The sequence below is a fragment of the Chrysemys picta genome, chromosome 4 (genome assembly GCF_011386835.1).
Source record: "Chrysemys picta bellii isolate R12L10 chromosome 4, ASM1138683v2, whole genome shotgun sequence".
Lineage (NCBI taxonomy): Eukaryota > Metazoa > Chordata > Testudines > Emydidae > Chrysemys > Chrysemys picta.
In genome coordinates, this window is record NC_088794.1 from 8,257,593 (window position 1) to 8,282,431 (window position 24,839).

The 24,839-nt window shown below is 58.0% G+C and overlaps 2 protein-coding genes and 1 non-coding gene across 5 annotated transcripts; all 3 read left to right on the forward strand.

Moving 5' to 3' along the window:
• The first annotated feature begins 381 nt into the window (after positions 1-381).
• On the forward strand, positions 382-24,533 carry LOC112060642 (zinc finger protein 16-like). The gene is made up of 10 exons (XM_065591001.1): positions 382-667; positions 1,123-1,239; positions 1,685-1,834; positions 3,103-3,216; positions 3,522-3,641; positions 4,307-5,190; positions 16,469-16,544; positions 21,269-21,309; positions 22,045-22,172; positions 22,511-24,533. Exons 2-10 carry the CDS (start codon positions 1,150-1,152, stop codon positions 24,013-24,015), a joined length of 3,108 nt encoding a protein of 1,035 aa, XP_065447073.1. The 5' UTR covers positions 382-667; positions 1,123-1,149; the 3' UTR covers positions 24,016-24,533.
• Positions 9,816-15,739, forward strand: LOC135983323 (zinc finger protein 397-like). 3 transcript variants are annotated; one of them, XM_065594354.1, is made up of 4 exons: positions 9,816-9,929; positions 10,567-11,111; positions 11,870-11,996; positions 13,966-15,739. In XM_065594354.1, the coding sequence occupies exons 2-4, from the start codon at positions 10,704-10,706 to the stop codon at positions 14,991-14,993; spliced, it is 1,563 nt and encodes a 520-aa protein (XP_065450426.1). In that variant the 5' UTR covers positions 9,816-9,929; positions 10,567-10,703; the 3' UTR covers positions 14,994-15,739. The 3 variants fall into 3 exon arrangements, with proteins under 3 accessions (XP_065450426.1, XP_065450428.1, XP_065450427.1); XM_065594356.1 differs by having other exon boundaries at positions 13,969-15,739; XM_065594355.1 differs by having other exon boundaries at positions 9,856-9,993.
• Positions 19,914-19,986, forward strand: TRNAA-AGC (transfer RNA alanine (anticodon AGC)). Its single transcript has one exon. It is a non-coding gene; the product is annotated as a tRNA-Ala (tRNA).
• Positions 24,534-24,839: the final 306 nt, after the last annotated feature.

Consider the following 24,839-nt stretch of genomic DNA (forward strand, 5'->3'; position numbering starts at 1 on the left):
GCCACCTGGGTTCAATCACTGTCTGAGTGGGAAGTAGGGTCTAATGGTTAGAGCACCAGTGGCTGGGAGCCAGGACTCCTGGGTTCTGTCCCCTGCTCTAGGAGGGGAGTTTAGTGGGTTCGAGGGGGCGCTGGGAGTCAGGACTCCTGGGTTCCATTCTCAGATGTGGCTAGGGAGTGGTCCCTAAGGCAGTAGTGGCTAGTGACCAGGACTCCTGGGTTCTATTCTTGGCTGCGGCGGGGAGTGAGGTCTAGCGGGTTAGAGCAGCATGTGGGGGTGGGGAGTGAGGTCTAGCGGATTAGAGCAGCATGTGGGGGTGGGGAGCCAGGACTCCTGGGTTCCCCTCCCAGGTGGGGGCGGGCAGTGCGGTGAGGCGCTGGCTGCTGGAGGGGTCTCTCTCCACTCCCAATCCACTCGGTCTGCGGCTGCTGCCCCGGCCAATGGCAGCTGGGCTGAAGGGGGGGTGGCCTGTGCCAGCCAATCACTATGGAGATTCTCCTGGGTTTCTCCCCCTCTCCCCGCATCCTCTCCCCCCTTAACGTTGTCTCCGTTCCTGAGTCCCTCCCCTAGTGCCCTCCCCGCGGGGACCGCAGCGCGGGGCGAGCTGGAGCCGGGGGCGCACCCTAGGGCGGGGAGCCCAGCTGGGGAGCCCGCCCCCGCCCCCGCGGTGAGTGGGTGGCGGTGCTGGGAGGAGGGGGGCACAGGAAGCAGTCAGCACCAGCCCCAACTTCCTCCGGAGTCCCTGGGAGGGGGAGCCCCCCAGAGCGAGCGGGGTAACGTGGCGGGGGGGGGGCCTGGCAGCAGCACGTGTGGGGGATGGGCGGGGAACAGCTGATTGCTGGGGGCAGGGCTCCGGAGGGTGGGGATGGGCCCGGATGGGGCGGCTCCAGCGCTGTTGGGGGACAGAGGTGGGAACCGTCCGGGGCTCAGTGGGAAGGCGGGTCCCTGTCGTGGGGGGAGAGGGGCTGCTGCGTGGGGAGGGGGGGGTTAGATGTCAGGACGCCTTGGCTCTCTTGGAGGGGTGGGGATCAGGACTCCTGGGTTCTACCCCTGGCTCTTGGAGTGGGGTCTGGTACTTGGTGCATGCAGCTGTTTTTGACCGTGTATTTTCCTCTCCCAAAGCCGCCCTTGGCCCCGTCTCCAGACCCGATGGAGGAGGAGGAAGACGAGATGGAGGAGCAGGAGGGGAGCTCTCAGTCTGAGGGACTCGGACTGGTGATCTCCATGGATGGGGATTCAGTGAGTGACTGGTGGGCAGGGACTGTGTCCTTGGGATTCCCATTCTGCTCTCTGGGAAAGTGTCTGTGCTGACTTGCCTCCAGCGGGCCCCATGCGGGAAGCTGAGGCAGCAAGGCTGGGCTGTGGCAGGAATGGTAGCTGGCTGACTGGCCCCAGGGACTACTCCAGGATGAAGAACAGGGGTGACTGATTGGGTCCAGGATGTGGGTCAAGGGCGGAGTTATGGGGTTGGGGGGTGGGTGGCCAGGTCTAGAGGGAAGGGGCCTGGCTGGTTGGGCCGAGACCTATCCTAACCTTGTTCCCACCTTTTGTACATATACCAGCAGGGCTGGTTGAATACATGCAATGGACTGGACCCTGCCACATCCAGAAGGGATTTGGTGTGGGTCTAGAGTGGGAGCTTGGCTTGCTGAGTCCCCCTTCTCCTCTGATGCTCCCCCTTTAGTCACAGTCCCCTTCTCCACCAAAGTGGGACTCTCCCGTTCCTCTGGCCGGGCAGCCCGAGCTGCAGCAGGAGGAAGAGGAACCAGAGGACGAGGAGGAAGACCAGGAGTTCCAGGTGCAGACGTTGAGGATCCCAGCAGATGGGGATTCAGTGAGTAACTAACAGGCTGATAAGTGCCCCCTCCCCCCATGTGATGCTAGGGGGCGCTGTGCTGTGGGGCAGGGGGTGAGCTGACCCCAGGGCACTGCTAAAGGGTGCTGTGCAGCAGGCAGGGGGGTTCAGTAGGGGGTGCTCTCCCCTCACATTCAGTGCTGACCCCAATGTCCCCATATGCCGCTAGGGGATGCTGTGCTGCATGGAGCAGGGTGGAGAAGCTCAGTGGGTGGTACTCTTACCTTCTCCCCAGAGACAAGGTTTTATATAGATGCGTGGAACAATCCACACCCATTGTGCTTTGTACATCCTCCTGTGGTTTCAGCTAGATCAGGGGTTCTCAAACTGGGGGTCGGGACCCCTCAGGGGGTTGTGAGATTATTACATGGGGGTCGCGAGCTGTCAACCTCCACCCCAAACCCCGCTTGCCTCCAGCATTTATAATGGTGTTAAATATATTTAAAAGTGTGTTTAATTTACCGGGGGGGTCACACTCAGAGGTGTGCTGTGTGAAAGGGGTCGCTAATAAAAAAAAGTTTGAGACCCACTGAGCTAGATACACTTCCTGTGTTAAACTGCTTAGTGACTGATAACCAGCCTCTGTGTCGTAATCCAGAGGTGGCTGCATCACAGCACCAGGTGAGGGACCCCTGTATAAACAGACCCTGTGCCCCACCCCAGAGGTGGCTGCATCGCAGTGCCAGGCAAGGGACCCCTATATAAACAGCCCCTCCATGCTGCCCCAGAGCAAGTAAAGCTCTTGGGCCTGTGAAAAGATTGGGGTGAACGTTAACCTGGAAATAGCTGAGCGGTTTCTGTACTGGGGGGAAAACGCCCCAAGATCAAGGCAAAGTACTGCAGTGTGTTAAAGGGGAACTAGCAGAGCTCAGATGGCTTACCCCATGGGGTAAGGGGTCTGGGAGTCAAAACTCCTGGGTTCTATCCCTGGTTCTGGGAGGGCAGTGGGGTCTAGTGGGTTAGAGCAGGGGGGACTGGAAGTCAGGACTCCTGGGTTCTGTCCCCAGCACTAGAACCTTAAGTAATTCATTCTCCTCATCTTGTGCCTCAGTTTCACTCTCAGGGCTAAACACTTATCTGCCTGTCAGTGAGAGGAGTCCCAGCCTCTCCCCCAGCCCCGCCCTGTCTGGGACCAGGAAGCGGGGGTTTGAACTGTGCCTGGTGGCTGGATCAGGCTGTGCTGAGGGACCAGGCTGAGGTGCCCCTCCCACGCTGTTTAACAATCTCCCCACTTGCCTTTCCCTTAGCTGGACTCTGCCGCTTTCCCAGAGGAGCTGTCGGAGGAGGAGGGAGATGAGGAGGAAGAGGAGCTGGTAATCAGAAGGGTGAAGGCAGAGGAGGAAGAGGACCAAGAGTTTGAGGTACAGAAGCTGAGGGTTTCCATGAATGGAAGTTCAGTGAGTGGGGCTGACTGGGGGGCTGGGGAGGTGGCTGGGTCGATGCAGAGGGGAGGTTCACTGGACTGAATTTGGGGGCAGGATGTCTATCGGCCAAGGAGTCATGAGGCCAAGCCGGGGGGTGAGAGGGGAGGGGTGCTGGGTTGGCTGGGCCCATCTAGGAGGGGGATGGTTGGCTCAGGGGCCAATCTGAGGGGAGACCGGGGGGGGGGGCGGCTGGCTGGGCCAATGTGGGGCAGCAGTTCCCTTGCTCTAACTCTGCCCCCCAGCTGGAGTCGGAGGCACGCCAGGGCTCGCTGCCCACGGAGGAGCCAGTGGTGGATTCGGAAGTGCGGGTGGAGACCAAACTCGAGGGGCAGAAGCTGAGGATCCCAGTGGAGGGGAATTCGGTGAGTAACCATGGAGGGTGGGGCGGGCCACAGCTCCTCCCTCACCACCTGAGCCCCTGTGAGGGACCATGGCGAAGGGATTGGATGTGGGTGGGGGCTGGTGCCTTAGAGATTGTTTGCTCAGCTGTTGAGGAGTGAGGGGTTAAATTGGGGCTCCCTAGGGCAGGGCTGGACGGGGAGGGGGAATCCTGTGGTTACAGGGATGGGGGAATTCTGGGGATCCCCTTATCAAGATAATCCCTCTTAGTGGCACTAGCTTACCCCCAACCAGCCACTGTAAATGAGGGGCGGAATGTTGGGGGAGGACCGAGGGTTCCGGGGGCGGAATGTTGGGGGAGGACCGAGGGTTCCGGGGGCGGAATGTTGGGGGAGGACCGAGGGTTCCGGGGGCGGAATGTTGGATTGCAGTTAGTGAGAGAGAAAAGGAGAATTAGGAGAATGGGGGAGGGCCAGGGTGGGGAGCAGTGCCAGGAGAAGGTTCATTGTCTCTGACTCTCCTTGAGGAGTGCTATCCCTGGCTCTGGAAAGGCGGTGGGGGTGGGGGTGGGGGCTGGGAGTCAGGATGCCTGGGTTCTATCCCCAGCTCTGGGATGGGGGTAGGAGACAGGGGCTCTATTCTTAGCTCCGTGGAATTGAATTAATGCCTTGATGCCTCTCCCCCACAGCCCGTCCTGCAACTGATGGCGTCCCCGGGGGGTGGGGGCAGAGCAAGGGCACCGATGCCGGAGCGCTCCAACACCTGCGTGGAGTGCGGCAAGAGCTTCAGCCGTCGCTCCAATCTGGTGAAGCACCAGATCATCCATACCGGCGAGAAGCCCTTCTCGTGTGGGGAGTGTGGACGCAGCTTCACCCAGAGCTCTGCCCTTACCAAGCACCAGCGCACCCACACCGGGGAGCGCCCCTATGTCTGCGGGGAGTGCGGCAAGGCCTTCACCGCCAGCTCCAACCTGCTGCAGCACCAGCGTTTCCACACAGGGGAGCGCCCCTATGTCTGCGGCGAGTGCGGCAAGGCTTTCAGCCAGAGCTCCAATTACAATCTGCACCGGCGCACACACACCGGCGTCACCCCCTACCAGTGCGGTGTCTGCGGCAAGCGCTTCACGGGCAGCTCCTGCCTGGCTCGCCACCGGCGCACCCACACCGGCGAAAAGCCCTACCAGTGCTCCGAGTGCGGCAAGCGCTTTTCTGGCAGCTCCACCCTGGTCAACCACCGGCGCACCCACACCGGCGAAAAGCCCTATGGCTGTGCGGAGTGTGGCAAGGCCTTCACCCACCATTCCAACTTGGTGGACCACTGGCGTGTCCACACCGGCGAGAAGCCCTACGTCTGCGCTGAGTGCGGCAAGAGCTTCCGGCTCAGCTCCCACATCATCCGGCACCGGCGCACCCATGCCAATGCCGGCGCTGCCAATGCCAATGGGGCTGACCGCCTGTACATCTGCAGCCAGTGTGGCAAGGGCTTCCAGGTCGGACCCAGCCACCTGCAGCAGCAATCCCACCAGGAAGAGGGACCCTATAGCTGTACTGAGTGTGGCAATAGCTGCTGGACGTAGGGGGACGGAGCCTGTTGCAGGGGCGGGGCTTGGCACGTCCCATCCCCCGCCCCCCCACTCCAGGCACTTTGTGGTTGTGGGATCGGTTCCTGTGGGGGGCGGGGCTTGGATCATGTCGGGGGCGGGGCTTGGAACACAGCTTGTGGTCCTGCCCTTGCTCCAGGAACCCCGTATGCAGCTAGCTGCCATGCCCCCAGTTCCAGGGTCCACCTGCGGGATCAGCTCCCACGGGGGGACTGGGGGGGGGGGCGGGCCTGGTTCCCACAGGGGGTGGAGCTCTGCCAGCAGCAGTAGAAGGACCTTCAGAGCCTTATGTGGCAGTGGTGACCGATGCAGAAAGGAGGCAGGGTCCTGCCTTGTAGAAGGAAGATGGAACCTACGGGGGGCGGAGCCCAGCCCCTCTCCCCCGTGGCAGGGAGCCCCCTGCCTCCCAGGCTCCCTCGTTTTGTAGCATTGCTCCTGCTAGGGTGAGGCAACAGAGCCATGGAGGGAATTGTGGGGGGTGAGCGGCTGAGTCGTAAGGTGGGGTCCTCCGTTGTCCATCTTCCCATCTGTAGTGGAAGGAGCAGACTTGGAGGGCGGGGAGCTGAATTATGGAGGTGAGGAGTGGGTTGGGGCAAGTGGAGGGGGGAAATAAGGGTGCCTCAAAGTGGGGTGGGGTGGGGGGGGAGAACAGATCCCTCTCCCTTCTGTGCCCAGCCTGCACTCCGGTGGGGCTTATGCCACTGTGGCTGAGAATCAGTGGAAGGGGCTGACTAGGAGGCAGGGAGCTCAGATCTGCTGGCGAGCAGGTGCTGGGGACTTCAACCCTGTTTCCCTGCCCTCGTGCTGTGGGCTGAGCGCAGAGGGGGTGATATTTTAGGGGAATCGATATCCAGGGGGTGACCCACCTGGGATCTGATTCCCCTGCACTGGGGGTCATAAGGGAGCCCAGAAATTGATGCCCGATGGATTTCTCTGCAGGATGATTTCCCCCAAGGCGGGTCTATGGCTGGCGAGCAGAGGGGGGAATGGAGAGATGATGTTGCCCATAGGGCAGTGTGGGTATGATGCTGCCCCCTGGCTGGCCTGTCATGGAATCATGGTGCTGTGCGGAGAACAGGCTGTACTTCTCTTTTGTTTGAGTGGGCAAAAAAATCATAGCCAGACCCCACTTTGTCTGAGTCGTCTCTGCAGCGCTGAGCCCGGGAATGCCCTCTGCGCTGGAGCGGGGGCAGAGTGCCCCGGGATCGGCCCTCTCCCCCTCCACCCACCAGGCATCATTAACCCCTGCAGGCCCCGTCCCAGGTGCCAGTTGGAGGTTGCTGGTTCTGGACCTTGCTCTCTGCTCCTTCCCCTCTCCTGGGATCCGGGTTGGGGGGGTGAGGCTGCTGCGAACTGGAGGGGCTGCTTCCCAACAGGCTGCAAAGACAAGCTTTCACACAGGGAGGGGCAGCCCAGCTCCACGGCCCGGCTCCTCTCTCTGTCGCACACACAGCTGCTGGTTCAGGAGCCCGGTGCCAGCCAGGGAATGTCCCCTCCTGGGCCCGGTGCAGCCCGAGAGGATTCCCGGAGCTCAGCTAGTCCTGTCCGGTTCCCAGCAGGTACCTGGCCATGCTCTAGTTCCGGGCTGCGTGATCAGTATTGCCCCCTAGAAGATAAACCCTCTTCCTCCACCCTGCACATGCCCATCTCCATCCCCAGAGCGTTCACTGCAGGGAACAGTAGCAGCCCCCTCGGGCCTGTGTCTAAAGGAGTTGAGGTAGTAAGCAGAGAGAATCAATCCTTAGTCCAGCCACAGACCTGAAGGGAAAATCTGGGGCTGGAGGAATCTAGTAGAGCTTCCACTTGCCTTGTTGTTAGGTATATTACAGTGGCAGCTGAAGGTCTGCCTCTTTGTGCTGGGAGCTGTACAGTATGCAGGCCAGGTGCTGCACGGGCCCAGAGAGCTCCCAGCCTAGACAAAGGGTGGGGAAACTGAGGCACAAAGAGGGAAGTGACTTACCCAAGGTCACACAGCAGATGAGTGGTAGAGCTGAAGATAGAACCCAGGCGTCCTGACTCCCAGCTCTCCTGCCTCCACAACCCATTGGGTCAAACTCAGCTCTTTCTGGGGTGGTAGAAGACTGAGGATAGTTGGGGCGAGAAAGCCCTTGTGTGGTAGAAGGGGATAATAGAGAAGTGAGAACTAAGCTTGATACAATCTTGTGAAACAGATCGCCTGGGTTTCTGCCAGTAGAGGGCTTCCTAGGGCAGGGTCTTCCTGTGTTGGCTGTACAGCTGGTACACTGGGATCCTGGTACTTGATCTGGGCGAGCAGGCACTGCCTCAATATAGATAATCAATAGTAATCAACAAGATGGCTGATTCATACTGGCCTCACATACAATCTCTGTGTCACACACACACACATGGGGAGTAAGGAAGCTGCCTATTCCTGGCAGTTCCAAACTCTTGGGAAAAATTGGGTTTGGGTTGAACCAAACCCAAAATGTTTTGATGTTTTCAGCAAATCAAAAAGTTAGGGGGGGGGGGGTGGAAAAAACATTTTGGGTCAAATAAAATGGTTTGTTTTAATTTTAAGTATTTTAAAGCATTCTTGATTTTATTTTAAAAGTAGAATTAAAGGAAACTTTGAAACAAAAAGTCATTTTGAACCAACAACTTGAAACATTTTAAAAATTTCCTCAAAAGTTTACTTTTTTTCTACCCAACCCATTGAGCGAAACTGACGTGAAATGTTTCCGAGTTGCTGCAATGGCATATTTCTCTTGGAAGAAAAGTTGTGTGTGAGGAAAAACTTCTCCCAGTTCTGCACACATACACACACAATATGACACATTCAGAAAGTTAGAAGGAATGGATGAATCCATGGGCAATCACTGGTTGCAGATGTTCCTTGCCTGTTCCTGGATTTTCAGACACACCCATATTGTGATATCTATGCCCCCTGTTGGCTACCGTCAGAATTGCCCTGCACTGGTTGGTGGGGGATAGGAACTTGTGAGGGAATTAAAGTCTTATTTCCTGCTGCGATGACCTTCCATGGGGGTCCGGTGCCTGGGGTCTGGGACAGGCTGTGTCGCAGTCTTATTCGTACTCTACTCTGGGTGCTGGGGTTTGAAAGGAAAATGGCCTGCTATTCTCCTTTCATGCACATGGGCTCGGTGCAGTTTGTGGCATGAATGAGCGCACCAATCTCACTCCAGGTCTGTCCAGCACCTGGCGCAACAGGGGCCCTGATTCCAGCTAAAGGATTTGAGTTACCGGGTAGAATCAATCCTTCGTCCAGATGCATCTCCAAAGATACAGCAAAAGAAGGAAGAGCAGTGAAAGCGTTTGAAATGGAAGGTGTGAAGTCAGGCTTTCATTTTAACAACATGACTGGCAAAGGTCAGTCCAAAGAAAAAAGCCCTTGGCTGACAGTCTGAGCTGGTGTCAAACCTGGCAATAACTGTCCGCGGGGGGGAAGAGAAGTTAGTGGCGATGGTCTGGAGCCGGCACTGAAGTCCAAGCCCGTGTCCTAAGAAAACAGAACAAACCCAGGAGGGAAGACGAGAAAATGCAGCGCAGCATCTGTCTCTAGTGTTGATTCTCACGTGCAACCTCCCTGCTGGAGAAACACGGACCCAGCCCAGGGTCTGAGCAGTCACTGAAACCTGGCAAACTCACATCAGCATTGGGCTGTTGAGGGATTGCGTTTCGCTTCCTTTCTGGTCACAGGCTTACAGCGGTGCTGCAAATTATACTGCCTTGGCTATAGCCTGCTAGACCCCACTCCTCTCCCAGAGTCAGGGATAGAATCATAGAAGATTAGGATTGGAAGGGACCTCAGGAAGTCATCTAGTCCAACCCCCTGCTCAAAGCAGGACCAACTCCAATTCAATCATCCCAGCCAGGGCTTTGTCAAGCCTGACCTTAAAAACCTCTAAGGAAGGAGATTCCACCATCTCCCTAGGTAACCCATTCCAGTGATTCACCACCCTCCTAGTGAAATAGTGTTTCCTAATATCCAGCCTAAACCTCCCCCACTGCAACTTGAGACCATTGCTTCTTGTTCTGTCATCTGCCACCACTGAGAACAGCCGAGCTCCATCCTCTTTGGACCCCCCTTCAGGTAGTTGAAAGCAGTTATCAAATCCCCCCTCACTCTTCTCTTCTGCAGACTAAACAATCCCAGTTCCCTCAGCCTCTCTTCATAAGTCATGTGCTCCAACCCCCTAATCATTTTTGTTGTCCTCTGCTGGACTCTTTCCAATTTGTCCACATCCCTTCTGTAGTGGGGGGCCCAAAACTGGACTCAATAGAAGGTACTCCCAGCCCCCCACCCCTCCTTTAACCCACTTGAGTTAGGACTCTATCCCCAGCTTGGGGAGGGGAATCTAGTGGGTGGGGGAAGGGGGGCTCGGCTGCAGGACTCCTGGGTTCTCTCCCTGGCTCTGGAGGGAGTGGGGCTATGGGTTTGGTGGGGGCTCCTGGGCTCTCAGGGGTGGGAGGGGCTCCAGTGGGCTAGGGTGAGGCTGGCATTGCCCCGCCCACCCCAATTTGGAGCTCAGGAAAGGTGAGCTGGCTCCGGGGCCAGAGCCAATGAGCGCGGGCGGGGGGGAGGGGCTGTGCATATGATGGACATGCAGCTGCTCCAGTGGCAGCAGCCCCGTCCCGCCTTGAGTGGCAGGCGGCAAGGCCACTCCCAGACCCCATGGCCCTGCTGCGCCTGGAGCCAGGCACTTCCTGTGCTCGGCCCCCTCCCGGGGAGGTGAGTGAGCCCCGCTCCCGGACAGGGGCCGCCCGGACCCCGGCTGAGCGATGCCACCCTCAGGGTGGGGCACCCATTGTCCAAAGAGCCCGACTCCTGGGTTCTCTCCCCGGCTCTGGGAGGCGAGCGGGGGTTGGGGGGTTAGAGCAGGGGGGCTGGGAGCCAGGACTACTGGGTTCTCTCCCCGGCTCTGAGAGGAGGGGGGACTGGGAGCCAGGACTCCTGGGTTCTATTCCCAGTTCTGGGAGGGGAGTAGGGGCTGGGGGGTTAGGGCTGGGGGGACTGGGAGCCAGGACTCCTGGGTTCTATCCCTGGCTCTGGGAGGGGAGTGGGGGCTGGGGGGTTAGAGCTGGGGGGACTGGGAGCCAGGACTCCTGGGTTCTCTCCCCGGCTCTGGGAGGGGAGTGGGGGCTGGGGGGCTAAAGTGGGGAGGGAGGCGGTGGGGGTTGGATCTGGGAGTCAGGAGTCCTGGATTCATTAAGTGGGTAGAAATTCCTAGGAGATCAAGAAATAGCCACCAACCTTGGGGTCACTTGTGCTCGGTCTGTGTCTCTCCCCACAACACTGGAGCTGGGCGGGGGCTGTTCCTGTGTGTCACATTCCTTCTGTGGCTCTAATTTCTCTCCCCTCTCCACAGAGGTGATCATCCCCTGGGCTGATCTCATCCCCCCCTTGGACGTGCCCCGCCCCCACAGATGGTGCTGCAGGGGGTCCATTGCTGATGCCAGGTGATCCCCAGGGAGATACGGCTGTGCTCCGGCTCAGAGACGGGCCATGGCTGCCCAGGTGGCTCCCCCAGCCACTCTCAGGCTCCAGTTCCAGCCCCCACCGGGATGTGGCCTGGTTCCCAAAGAGGAAGTGGAGGAGCCGGATGCCCACGGACCCGTCGACATGGAGATGCATCGTCTGCGCTTCAGGGGGTTCCGCTACCAGGAGGCTGAGGGGCCCCGGCAGGCGTACGACCACCTCTGCCTCCTCTCCCGGGCGTGGCTGAGGCCGGAGCAGCGCTCCAAGGAGCAGATGCTGGAGCTGCTGGTGCTGGAGCAGTTCCTGAGCATCCTGCCCCAGGAGATCCAGAGCTGGGTAGGGGGGTGTCACCCCCAGACCGGGGAGCAGGCCGTGGCTCTGGCGGGGGGTTTCCAGTTAGCCAAGGAAGAGCCTGGAATATGGCCACAGCAGGAGGTAATTTACGGATGTGAAATCATTAGGGAGTGGGACATGGGGCCTTTCCCCTCTAGGGGGCGCCAGCTCCAATCCACCCATGAGGCAGGGGGGGACTGGTTGGCTGAAGGGGGTCTGGGAATGGGATATGGCACCTTTCCTCTGTTAGTAGAGCCACTGGGAAAAATATTTTGTGGAGATGATTTTTCTGATGGAAAAATGCCCATTTTGCCCAACCAAAGTTGTCCCTGGGGAAAAATTTCAGTTTTGTGGGAAAATTCTTTTCTGTTGGGAAAAATCTCAGTGTAGGCTCCTCACCCCCCTGCCCACAAGTCTCTCACAGTCACTTTCTGCCAATGAAATTGACAACTTTCTGGGAGGGCTGCCTGGGTGAAAGCGCCCTCTCCCCACACACCTCGCTCTGGGACCAGAGAGGAAGAGAATCCTGGAGCGAAGGGGGAGGCAGAGAGTCATGGCTGTCGTCTTCTCCAGCCCTGGAACTGTGGGCAGAGGCTGTGAAGTGGTCTGTCTGGCGGCTGGGAAGCTGAAAAACTTCCTCTCAGTTCTCCCTGAGTAGACTTTTCAGTTAAAAACCCCTCCCCAGAAAAAAGCTGCTTTTAAAAAAAAAAAAAATTAACCCCAATTGGGGGTAAAAACTTCAAAAAAATGCAACATTTTTGGCAGGCAAGGATTTCCCTTGTCTGGCTAGCTCTGTTCGCTGATGGGGAGTGAGGGGTATGTGGCTGCCAGCACTAATGGGGGCACCTTTGTTGTTCCAGGAGCCGGGGACGTGGGAGAAGGAGGCTGCGTGTTCCTCCGTGGCAGAGCGGGCAGCGCTGGCCCCAGAACATGGCAAGATCTGCAGGGAGATTAAGGAGGAGGAGGAAGAGACTCTGATCTCGCCAGGTGAGGAGCTGCTGCCCCTCTGGGATTAGGAGTTGGGGGACTCTAATGCACCTGGGGCTTTGGCTCAGGGCTCTTTCTGGGGGATCAGCCCCTGGAGCCCACAGACCCTGCAGCACAGAGATTGTCACCCCTACAATACAGCTCCCGCTGGGAAACATGAGTGCTGCCGATCTTGCGCCAGCCACACGATTCCTACCCCTTTGCTTTCTCCAGAGCAGAATTTCCATTTCCCAGCTGGACATGACACCCCTGATGGGAAACCGTGACATTGGCTGTGACGGTGCCCGGTTCTTGGGGCACTGAGGACTGGGAATCGCTTTGCTGCCCCCTGCCTCCAGTTTGAGGGATTCTTGCCCATGGTGACTGGGGGTTAACTTCTGTCAGCCACTCAAGTACTCCCCTCCAGGCTATGCCAGCCCTGTCACTGCCTTGCAGGTTAACAAGAGGTGCACCCCCGTCCCTTTGGATTGTTCTCCTGTGATATCCAATCCCTGACACTGGCTACTCACAGAAATCCCAGACCCTCTGCCCCAAAGGAACAGGGTACCCTACGTTATTAGTTTTACCTTATATTGCTGCTCCTCTAAAGTCACCCAGTACTTGTGAGTGCTTCTAATAAAACAAAACTAGGATTATTTAAGAAAGGGTAAAGATTGAACTAGAAATGAGAGAGTGGGATAGAAACGGCTGGATACAACACAAAACAAAATCAGAAAACGTGACCCTGGGTGCGCACTTGTGGGTGCCCCTCTCCCCCTGTTAAGTCTGTTGCAGAGCTGACTTATTTCACAAGAACCAGGATCCAAATGTTCATGAAAACACGCCTGCTCGACAAGGGGTTTCCTCAGTGAATGGATTCAGGGCACCTCTCCCTCCTCTGTGTTATGCTGAAACAGTCTTCTGTTTCTGTTCATAGACAGGGTGAACCCCTGTCATGTTGTAATGTTCCTTTGTTTACCTTCAGGTGCTTTTGATTTTTGCAGTTGCTTCTGATGGGTTTTCCATGGATGGTCTTAGGCCTGGTCTACACTAGAAAATTAGGTCAGCTTAACAATGTCAGAGAGGGATGTGAAAAATCCACACCCCTGAACAACAGTTCAGCTGACCTAAATCCCTGTGTAGCCAGCGATAGGTTGACAAAAGAATTCTTCCATTGATCCAGCTACCATCTGGAGAACCTCTCCCACGGTGCAGGGAGTGTCTACACTGAAGCCCAGCTATGCCGCTGCAGCATTTGAAATGTAGACAAGACCTCCGTGTTGCACAAGGCTAAACAATTGAGCCTTGAATTGGCTAGACAGAGCAGGGTGGCAACACCCTCTCGCCTGAATGGGTCATCCCGGAGACTTGTCCCCTGGTGACTAATTTCTATTCAAAGTCCTATAGTGTCATGTCAATAGAAATATATTATTCCGTAAATATTACCTGCACGTACATCTCACAATGATTATGATACGTTACAAGCTTTCTGTAGATACCTTACACGTTACCCTTTATGGACGATTACCATGCCAGGCAATGCCTTTGGTATAGTGAATTTGAAGGGTCTGAGGTGAGATTTGTTTGCAAAGAACAGGGGACCCTTTGCCAAGGGGTCAGTGTGTCACACTGGCTCAGAGACCGTCCAGGAGTGAAGGGAACAGCTGGGATCCCAGCAAAGCTGCCGGGAGTCCCCCAGGTCTGTCTCGTCTCACTCAGTGTCATCCCCAGCAGGTGCCCTGTCCTCATGGCAGGTATCACTCCTGGCTCCCACCCCGGCAGGAGCCCTCCCCTCCCCCAGCCTTTCTCTGAGGGCTCAGCTGGGCCATTGGGGCAGCCCCGTCCCCTCCTCTCCCCTCTGGGAAAGGGTGTGAGGGGATTCATTTCCTACCCATCAGGTTTTCTGCTCAGCAACAAACCCCTTTGCTGCCCCCTCTCTTCCCCACACAGGGAACAAGCCCCAACTGGATTCTCTCTCTCTCTCTCCCAGCAGGTGCCAGCACAGAGGAGGGTAATCCCCAGCAGGAGGGGTCTGTGGAAACAAAGACACATGGGATGTCCCGGAGTGCCAAGCAGGGAGATGCTGGTGGGGCAGGACAGCAGCAGGAAGACCCCCTGGGTAATGGACTGAACTCATCCGCTGAGCATGAAATGAGTCTCTCTGGCCTCGAGAGGAGACTCGATCGGTCCGACTGCAGGGGCGAGAACCAGGGCGGGGCGTGCCGGCCACAGGGGGACCCCCCAGCTAAGACTCCCAAGGCCAGGCGCCCCAACGCCTGCGCCGTGTGCGGCAAGACCTTCAGCAACAGCTCCAACCTGAAGAAGCACCAGACCACCCACACCGGGGAGAAGCCGCACGGATGCCCCCAGTGTGGCAAGCGCTTCAGCCACAGCTCCAACCTGCGAAAGCACGAGCGCACCCACACCGGCGAGCGCCCCTTCCGCTGCCCCGAGTGCGGCAAGAGCTTCCGCGAGAGCTCCAAGCTGCTCCGCCACCAGAACACCCACGGCCGCGAGCGCCCCTTCCGCTGCGCCGAGTGTGGCAAGGCCTTCGGCGACGTGGCCCGGTGTCTGCGGCACCAGGCCCGGCACACGGCGCGGGCCTACGCCTGCGGGGAGTGTGGCAAGAGCTTCCGCCAGAGCTCCACCCTGCTGCTGCACCAGCGCGTCCACACCGGAGAGAAGCCCTTCACCTGCCCCGACTGCGGCAAGAGCTTCAGCGTCAACGCCAACCTGGCGCAGCACCGGCGCACCCACACCGGCGAACGCCCCTTCCCCTGCGCCCAGTGTGGGAAGCGCTTCACCCAGAAAGCCACCCTGGTCAAGCATCAGCGCACCCACCGGCGTGGCGAGGGGGCTGGTGACGCTGCAGGGCCCAGGCTGGTGCAGCACCGGCGGTTCCTCCCGGAGCAGGGCCCTTCACCTGGCCAGATGTGGGCAATGCTGCGGCTGCAGCTGGGCGCCCGCTCGCCTGCCCCGGGGCCACAGTGGAGGACTGGGGACGTGCCTATGGGCTGAGAAAGGAGGGGGATGTTGGCATGGGGCGGGAACATAGGCTCCTATGGAGAGACCCCTTAGCCTGCCAGGAGAGAGCATTACAGGACTTCAGGGGGGCCACCGTCCCTGAGAGAAATGTCAAGGCCTCTGGGGGAGGCTGTGTGTGGGAGAGCGACAATGATCTTTGCCAGGGAGACGCTCGCCTGAGAGATACCGGGGAGAGGCTGCAGGCTCCGTTTCTCTTTTATTGGTATTATTTGTACTATGGTGGCACTTAGAGACTCAAGGCTGGAGGACGGGCTGCCTCAGGGGGCAGGGAATGGGACATGGGGCCTTTCCCCTCTAGGGGGCACCAGCTTTGAGCTAGCCACAGGCTGGAGGGACTGGCTGGTTCAGAGGTTGGAGAATGGGACATGGGGCCTGTCCCCCCGGTCACTTCAAATGTCCTTGGTTTTCTTCACAAATGTTAAAGAGACCTTCCATGCCCACCTAGCCCCCCAGAGACCAGTTCCTTAATTGCCTTTATGGCTGGACAGACGGACACTTCCATGCAGGAGGGGAGAGTCTATTTCCTTCTCCCCAGTGGCGCCTCTAGCACCCGGCTCCTCTCTTCGCAACGCATGGAGCTCGCTGGTAGCCGGGGATGTCCATCCTGGCTCCCAAGCAGCCGGAGAAGCTCCCTAGGGTCTCACCTCCATCTTGGCTCTCTGCTTTCTCAGTGGGTGATCAGGGTCTGTTGTCTGGATGCAATAAAGAAACTGCCCCAACTCTGTGTCCTTTGTATTGCCTCTGGGGTTTGCCCCCCTCACCTCCCCGCTGTTCTGTGCTCGCCCGACCTCATTCCTTGAGAACAGCCTAGCGTGGGGGTGCAGGATTTCCAAGGGGGTCACTGGGAGAGGGAGGGAGGTTCCCTCATGGGGAACTGGGGGTGCAGAATCCACCTGTCTGCCTGCAGCTGGGGGTGAGTCTGGGTTTCCCCAGCTGGGTGCACTAGATCCTCCACTGGCCCAAGTGCTGCTCCCCATTTCCCCATGTAAACACTGGATCTCCCTGTACCCAAGACTAGACCCCTGTAAGGGCTGGGCCATACAGGAGTCTGCTGCTGTCCCTGACCTAATTGCCCCCCTTTAGCTCAGGCATTAGAGCAATGGTTTTCACACGGTGGGTCACAGAATGTCAGGCACTGGGTCGCGGCGGCTCTGGTCAGCACCGCCGACTGGGCCGTTAAAAGTCCCGGCTAAGGCAGGCTAGTCCCTATCTGTTCTGACACCGTGCTGTGCCCCAGAAGGGGCCAGCAGCAAATCCGGCTCCTAAGTGGGGGGGCCCCACAGGGCTCTGCATGCTGCCCCCGCCCCCAAGTATTGGCTCTACTCCCAGTGGCTGGTTCTGAGCCAACGGGAGCTGGGGGGGGGGTGGCGGTGTCTGCAGGCAAGAGCTGCATGGAGCTGCTTGTACATCTCCACCTGAGAGCTGGACCTGCTGCTGGCCGCTTCCAGGGCGCAGTGCGGCCTGCGGTGCCAGGACAGGCAGGAAGCCTGCCTTAGCACCGCCGCTGCCCGGGAGCTGCCAGAGGTAAGCCCATGCCCCAACCCCCTGCCCCAAACCTGGAGCCCCCTCCTGCACCCAACCCCCTCATCTCTGGCTCCACCCCAGAGCCTGCACCCCCAGCCCAGAGCCTTGACCCCCTCCTTCACCCCAACCCCCTGTCCTAGCCCTGAGCCCCTCCTACACCGCACCTCACACCCCTGATCCCCAGCTCCGTTGGGGCGTGGGAATCAACAATTTTCTTCAACGGGGTTGCCAGAAAAAAAGTTTGAAAATCACTGCACTAGAACAATGGTTCAGGAAATTTTTGGAAAGCGTAGGGGACAATTTCCTGGTGCAAGTGCTGGAGGAACCAACTAGGGGCAAAGCTTTTCTTGACCTGCTGCTCACAAACAGGGAAGAGCTAGTAGGGGAAGCAAAAGTGGATGGGAACCTGGGAGGCAGTGACCATGAGATGGTCGAGTTCAGGATCCTGACACAAGGAAGAAAGGAGAGCAGCAGAATATGGACCCTGGACTTCAGAAAAGCAGACTTTGACTCCCTCAGGGAACAGATGGGCAGGATCCCCTGGGAGAATAACATGAAGGGCAAAGGGGTCCAGGAGAGCTGGCTGTATTTTAAAGAATCCTTATTGAGGTTGCAGGAACAAACCATCCCGATGTGTAGAAAGAATAGTAAATATGGCAGGCGACCAGCTTGGCTAAACAGTGAAATCCTTGCTGATCTTAAACGCAAAAAAGAGGCTTATAAGAAGTGGAAGATTGGACAAATGACCAGGGAGGAGTATAAAAATATTGCTCAGGCGTGCAGGAGTGAAATCAGGAAGGCCAAATCACACTTGGAGTTGCAGTTAGCAAGAGATGTTAAGAGTAACAAGAAGGGTTTCTTCAGGTATGTTAGCAACAAGAAGAAAATCAAGGAAAGTGTGGGCCCCTTACTGAATGAGGGAGGCAACCTAGTGACCGAGGATGTGGAAAAAGCTAATGTACTCAATGATTTTTTTGCCTCTGTCTTCACGTACAAGGTCAGCTCCCAGATTGCTGCACTGGGCAGTACAGCATGGGGAGAAGGTGACCAGCCCTCTGTGGAGAAAGAAGTGGTTCGGGACTATTTAGAAAAACTGGACGTGCACAAGTCCATGGGGCCGGATGCGCTGCATCCGAGGGTGCTAAAGGAGTTGGCGGGTGAGATTGCAGAGCCATTAGCCATTATTTTTGAAAACTCATGGCGATCGGGGGAGGTCCCAGATGACTGGAAAAAGGCTAATGTAGTGCCCATCTTTAAAAAAGGGAAGAAGGAGGATCCGGGGAACTACAGGCCAGTCAGCCTCACCTCAGTCCCTGGAAAAATTATGGAGCAGGTCCTCAAGGAATCAATTATGAAACATTTAGAGGAAAGGAAAGTGATCAGGAACAGTCAGCATGGATTCACCAAGGGGAAGTCGTGCCTGACTAACCTAATTGCCTTCTATGATGAGATAACTGGCTCTGTGGATGAGGGGAAAGCAGTGGATGTGTTATTTCTTGACTTTAGCAAAGCTTTTGATACTATCTCCCACAGTATTCTTGCCACCAAGTTAAAGAAGTATGGGCTGGATGAATGGACTGTAAGGTGGATAGAAAGCTGGCTAGATCGTCGGGCTCAACGGGTAGTGATCAATGGCTCCATGTCTAGTTGGCAGCCGGTTTCAAGTGGAGTGCCCCAAGGGTCGGTCCTGGGGCCGGTTTTGTTTAATATCTTTATTAATGATCTGGAGGATGGTGTGGACTGCACTCTCAGCAAGTTTGCAGATGACACTAAACTAGGAGGCGTGGTAGATACACTAGAGGGTAGGGATCGGATACAGAGGGACCTAGACAAATTAGAGGATTGGGCAGAAAAAAACCTGATGAGGTTCAACAAGGACAAGTGCAGAGTTCTGCACTTAGGACGGAAGAATCCCATGCACTGCTACAGACTAGGGACCGAATGGCTAGGTAGCAGTTCTGCTGAAAAGGACCTAGGGGTCACAGTGGACGAGAAGCTGGATATGAGTCAACAGTGTGCTCTTGTTGCCAAGAAGGCTAACAGCATTTTGGGCTGTATAAGTAGGGGCATTGCCAGCAGATCGAGGAACGTGATCGTTCCCCTTTATTCGACATTGGTGAGGCCTCATCTGGAATACTGTGTCCAGTTTTGGGCCCCACACTACAAGAAGGATGTGGAAAAATTGGAAAGAGTCCAGCGGAGGGCAACAAAAATGATTAGGGGTCTGGAGCACATGACTTATGAGGAGAGGCTGAGAGAACTGGGATTGTTTAGTCTCCAGAAGAGAAGAATGAGGGGGGATTTGATAGCAGCCTTCAACTACCTGAAGGGGGGTTCCAAAGAGGATGGAGCTCGGCTGTTCTCAGTGGTGGCAGATGACAGAACAAGGAGCAATGGTCTCAAGTTGCGGTGGGGGAAGTCCAGGTTGGATATCAGGAAAAACTATTTCACTAGGAGGGTGGTGAAACACTGGAATGCGTTACCTAGGGAGGTGGTGGAGTCTCCTTCCTTGGAGGTTTTTAAGGCCCGGCTTGACAAAACCCTGGCTGGGATGATTTAGCTGGGAATTGGTCCTGCTTTGAGCAGGGGGTTGGACTAGATGACCTCTTGAGGTCCCTTCCAACTCTGATATTCTATGATTCCCAACCGGCAGCCCAATCAGCACGCAGCTGCGGCCCATGTGACATTCTCAGGGCCATACGGGTCTTATATAGATTGTGTGGATGTGGCCCACATGACACCTAGAGAGCTGCATATGATAACTCAGTTGAGAACCACTGTGCTAGAGGCCAGTGTTGTCAGACCCACCCCCAGTCCGATCCTCACATGAGATTCATCCAGAGACTTTTGCTCTTTCTGTCTCTTTCCAGGCAAACCTTTGTCTCCCTTGAGTTTTTAACACACCCTGCCCCATCCTGGCCTGGGAAGGTGCTGGATGGGATGGGTAGGCAATGGTTTCCCTGTACAAATTTGCTCATGTGCCCTGACCAGCCTGCGCTCTGACAGGGAGGACAAGGACTGGACAGGCCAAGGGAGAGGTCTCCAGCATCCCCCTCCGATATGAAGGGGAAAGACCCAGTACTCCACCCCTCAGGCTAGCCACTCCGCTGCCCTGGGGGCTGTAGGACAGTGATTCTCAACCAGGGATACGCAGAGGGCTTCCAGGGGGTACAGCAACTCATCTAGATATTTTCCTCGTTTTACAACATAAAAAAGCACTAGGGAAGTCAGTACAAACTAAAATTTCATACAGGCAATGACTTGCTTATACCGCTCTATACACTGAAATGTAAGTACAATATTTATATCCCAATTGATTTATTTTAGAATTATATGGTAAAAATGAGGAAGTCCTCAGTTGTTCAGTAAGGGGAATTAGCTCAAATGGTAGAGCGCTCGCTTAGCATGCGAGAGGTAGCAGGATCGATGCCTGCATTCTCCAGGAGGTTTTTTTTTGGGGGGGGGGGAGGGATAGGTTTGAGCATTGGCCTGCTAAACCCAGGGTGAGTTCAGTCTTTGAGGGGGCCATTTAAGGATCTGGGGCAAAAATAATCTGTCAGGGACAGTACTTGGTCCTGCTGGGAAGGCAGGGGAGCAGACTCAATGACTTTTCAAGGTCCCTGCCAGTTCTATGAGATAGGTATATCTCCATTAAAAACAAAAACAAAAAACCTAGTGTGGCTGGGACACTTTTGTATTTTTATGTCTGATGTTGTAAGCAAGTCGTTTTTAAGTGGAGGTGAAACTTGAGGGTACGCAAGACAAATCAGACTCCTGAAAGGGGTCCAGTCATCTGGAAAGGTTGAGAGCTGCTCCTGTATCATAGAATATCAGGGTTGGAAGGGACCTCAGGAGGTCATCTAGTCCAACCCCCAAGCACCAGATTACTAATATAGCATGCAGGAGGTAATGAACAGCCCACAATGGGAATGGGCAGCTGAAACTCCTCCACCGGCCCACCTAGCCCAAAGCGCTCACCGGAACTAAGTCCCAAACTGGGTCAGTGCAGGAGTCGAACCTGTGACCTCGGAATCCAACAGCCTGAGTATCCAGAGTAGGGTTGCCAACCCTTCAGGATTGACCTGGAGTCTCCAGGATGTAAAGATTAATCTTTAATGGAAGATTATGTCATGTGAGGAAATATCCAGGAATACATGCAACCAAAACTGGCAACCTGGGCCAGTCCCGGGCCCAAGCTAAGTGATGAGCTGCAACAGTGACCTCATCAGCCACTGGGGGGCGCCACAGAGCCACGCTGGAGTAATATGGGGCACAAATCCGGGTAACCCCTGGAGCGCCCCCAAAGACCCGTCAACTGAAAGGGACCTTTCTCTCCCCGCTGCGTTATGGAGGCTGGCGGTAGACAACGGGGGACGGGCGGCCCCTCTGGCTGTGGAAGGGAGCGACATTGACCAGCCGGCGCTGAAAAATGCAGCCACCTCTGGGGCGCGGTGCAGGGGCGCTCGGATCTAGCGGGTTAAAACCATAGAGCTGCGAGCCGGGGGGAAGGGGAGGAGGCAGCGAAGGGAGCGACTTCCTGCTGCAAAAGCCATTGGCTGCGAAGCTGCTCGGCAGCTGCGGGGCTGAGCGCCCCGGGCAGCCACGTGGGTCCCCAGGCACCGGATCCGGGTTTGTGAAGAGCCCCTCCCGGCCTGGCCCCCCTCCAGGCGCAGGGGAGACCCAGAGTCCCAGCCAGAGGCGGCCCCGGGGATTGAGAGAAACAGCAACAGAGGCAGCAAATCGCTGCCTGGAGCAAGCAACCACGGCAAGGAGGCTGGGCTAGCAGGGGCTGTGTGTGGGGGAGCCCAGGGCTGGGCTGGCAGGGGCTGCGGGTTGGGATTATGGGGCACCGGCAGGGCTGGGGGGTAGAGGAGCCAGGGCTGGGATATCGGGGGCTGTGGGTTGGGATTATGGGGCACTGGCAGGGCTGGGGGGTAGAGGAGCCCAGGGCTGGGATATCGGGGGCTGTGGGTTGGGCTTATGGGGCACTGGCAGGGCTGGGGGGTAGAGGAGCCCAGGGCTGGGCTGGCAGGGGCTGCGGGTTGGGATTATGGGGCACCGGCAGGGCTGGGGGGTAGAGGAGCCCAGGGCTGGGCTGGCAGGGGCTGCGGGTTGGGATTATGGGGCACCGGCAGGGCTGGGGGGTGGAGGAGCCCAGGGCTGGGCTGGCAGGGGCTGTAGGTCGGGATTATGGGGCACTGGCAGGGCTGGGGGGTGGAGGAGCCCAGGGTTGCATAGCAGGAGCTGTGCGTTGGGATTGAGGGTCATTGGCAGGGCTGTAATGGGGGCAGTGTGCAACCAGCCTGCTGTATTCACGGCTAACCCCAGTCTGCCGGCTTCTGAGAGCCCGGTCTCTCCAGCCAGCCGGGCCTCTGGGATGGGCAGGGGGCTGAATATTTCTTCATGGTGCTTGGCTATTTGTGCCTCTCGACGAAGACCCTTCTCCCCAGTTCTTCTCGGTCCTGGCTCCATGGTGACTGGTGTCTTTGGGTGTTTCCAGGGCCCGAGATTTGATGGCACAGCCGGGCAGCCCATCCCAGGGTGAGATGGAGCAAAATCCCCCCCGGGCAGCAGAGAACCAGTCGCCTGCTGAGCACCCAGAGGATGCCGAAGCACAGCAGGAAACGGGTAACCAGTGGGGGCTGGGCAGTGCATGCACCAGATGGCAGGACCGGGACGCCAGAGCTCGGACGGCAGGTCTCTGGGCTGACGCTCTCACCCGTAGAGCCTGAGCTAAGCTTCGCTGGCTGGCGGGTGGCAGCCGGTTCCTTTCTGGGGTGGAGGGGCGCAGTGAGCTGCTCGGGGTTACGTTGGGCCATTGGGGCAGACCTGCCTCCTCCTCTCCCCTCTGGGGAAGGGTTTGGAGGGATTTCGCTGCCTGCCCGGCTGGTTTTCCACTCCCTTTGCTGCCTGTTCTCTCTCCGGCACAGAGAATGAGCCCCAGCTGGATTCTCTCTCTCTCCCAGCAGGTACCGGGACGGAGGAGGAAATTCCTCTGTGGGAAGGGCCTGCAGGAGCAGAGCCGCACGGGCCATCCCGGAGCCCCAAGGGGGGGGAAGCTGGTGAATTGGGACGGCAGAGGCGGGCGAAGCGGGATGGTGAAGTAGCCCCGCCAGGCCGTGCCTCCCGCGAGGGGCCCATCATCTGCGGGGACTGCGGGAAGAGCTTCGCCAAGGACTCGGAGTTCGTCAAGCACGAACGCACCCACACGGGGGAGCGACCCTACCAGTGCCCCGACTGCGGGAAGGGCTTCACCAACAGCTCCAACCTCCTGCGCCACCAGCGCATCCACAGCGGCGCCAAGCCGTACCCCTGCGCCGAGTGTGGGAAGAGCTTCCGCCACAAGGAGCACCTGACCCGCCACGGCCGCGTCCACGCCACGGAGAAGCCCCACGTCTGCACCCACTGCGGGGAGGCCTACAGCACCCGCACCAACCTGCTGCGGCACCAGAGCAGCCACACGGGAGAGCTGCCCTACAAGTGCCCCGAGTGCGGCCGGCGCTTCGGGGAGGCGGCAGCGCTGGCGGGCCACACGGTGATCCACAGCGGGAAGCCCCACATCTGCCCCGAGTGCGGGAAGGGCTTCCGGCGCGGCTCGTCGTTGCGGGAGCACCAGCGGGTCCACACCGGGGAGCGGCCCTACGGCTGCCCGCAGTGCGGGAAGGGCTTCAGCCAGCGCTCCTCCCTGGTGCTGCACCGGCGCACCCACACCGGCGAGCGCCCCTACGTCTGCGGCGACTGCGGGCGCAGCTTCAGCGTGAGCTCTGCCCTCATCACCCACCAGCGGCTGCACACCGGGGAGCGCCCTTTCCCGTGCCCGGAGTGCCAGAAGCGCTTCAGCGACCGCAAGGCCCTCAAGCGGCACCAGCGGGTCCACACTGGGGAGCGGCCCTACCGCTGCACCGACTGCGGCAAAGGCTTCAGCCAGAGCTCGGCGCTGGCCACTCACCAGCGCATCCACACCGGGGAGACCCCGTACGGCTGCGGGGCCTGTGGCAAGCGCTTCGGAGACCTCTCGGCCCTCAAGCGGCATGAGCGCATCCACACCGGGGAGCGGCCCTACCGCTGCGGCCAGTGCGGGAAAGCATTCAAGCACAGCTCGGCCCTGGCCCAGCACGGCCGTACCCACACCGGAGAGAAACCCTACGTCTGCTCCCAGTGCGGCAAAGCCTTCTCTCAGGGCTCCACCCTCATCCAGCACCAGCGGGTGCACACCGGCGAGCGCCCCTACCCTTGCCCCCAGTGTGGGCGAAGCTTCTCCCAGGGCTCTGCCCTCACCCAGCACCAGCGCACCCACACCAAGGAGAGCGACCCGCTGATGGGACCCGGTGGGGCCCGGATCTACCGGGACCCTTTCGTCCAGCTGCGGGATGAGGATGACGAGGAGGATGGGGTGGGGGAGGTTCTGGTGCTGCCTCCAGGGACATGGGACGCGGAGCTGGACGTGCAGATCAAAGAGGAGCCGGAGTGATGGAGGCGGGTGGGAGCAGGGTGTTGCCGCCCGCCATCAACTGATTCAACGTGGCTGGATTTGGGTGTCACGGGAAGTAGTTGTCTCTGCATTGGAGCTGGGGGCAAAGTGCCCGGGGTGGGGGCGTCTCCCCCTTCACCATCCTCCACTCAGCAGGGATTATTAATCCCCGTAGGCCCAACCCGTTCCAGGAGGACCTGTCCCGTCACTACGTGGATCTTGCCCTCTCTGTGCCTTGGTCTCTGCTCCTTCCCCTCTCCCGGGGCTGGCGAGGAGTCGGGGGGCTGGGAGCTTTAGGGGCTGCTCCCCACAAGGCCAGAGAGATGGATGCTCCCAGGTGAAGGGCAGCCCCTCTCCTTCCCGGTGCCATTAGCCCCCCCTGAGCTAGTCCCCAAGGGCTGATGTGTATGTTCCCAAGACTCCCAGGCCTGTCTGTCGTGATGGGCACAAGGACGTTTTTTATCCATTGTCTGTTTCTACTTCTGTCTGAAAATAATAAACCCACAATACCTCCCTCACAGACGGTCCGTGGCGGCTCTGCAGGGACAGCAGCTGGGTCATGCTGTTGACATGCAAAGGGCTGCAGATGAGAGTGGTTAGATCAGTGAGGTGGTGGGGCTTGGTGTGTGTTTAGTGAGCTGGGTACTGGATCAGGAGTCAGGACTCCTGGGCTCTATCCCTGGCTCTGGGAGGGGAGGGAGTTTGAGTTGGGGGAGGGGCCAAAGCAGGGAGTTAGGACTCCTGGGTTCTAAGCTCTGGTGCTCACTTGCTGTGGGATCAGAGGCAAGTCACCCCCCCCCCCACTCCCATGCCTTGGTTTCCCC

What these genes read in the sequence shown, in the direction of transcription:
- LOC112060642 (XM_065591001.1), top strand. Translation starts at nt 1,150, where the DNA reads ATGGAGGAGGAGGAAGACGAGATGGAGGAGCAGGAGGGGAGCTCTCAG. An exon ending in TCCCAGCAGATGGGGATTCA is followed by an intron (nt 1,835 to 3,102) that starts GTGAGTAACTAA and finishes CCTTTCCCTTAG; the next exon opens with CTGGACTCTGCCGCTTTCCC. An exon ending in CGAAGCACAGCAGGAAACGG is followed by an intron (nt 22,173 to 22,510) that starts GTAACCAGTGGG and finishes TCTCTCTCCCAG; the next exon opens with CAGGTACCGGGACGGAGGAG.
- LOC135983323 (XM_065594354.1), top strand. Translation starts at nt 10,704, where the DNA reads ATGGCTGCCCAGGTGGCTCCCCCAGCCACTCTCAGGCTCCAGTTCCAG. An exon ending in GAATATGGCCACAGCAGGAG is followed by an intron (nt 11,112 to 11,869) that starts GTAATTTACGGA and finishes TTGTTGTTCCAG; the next exon opens with GAGCCGGGGACGTGGGAGAA. An exon ending in AGAGACTCTGATCTCGCCAG is followed by an intron (nt 11,997 to 13,965) that starts GTGAGGAGCTGC and finishes TCTCTCTCCCAG; the next exon opens with CAGGTGCCAGCACAGAGGAG.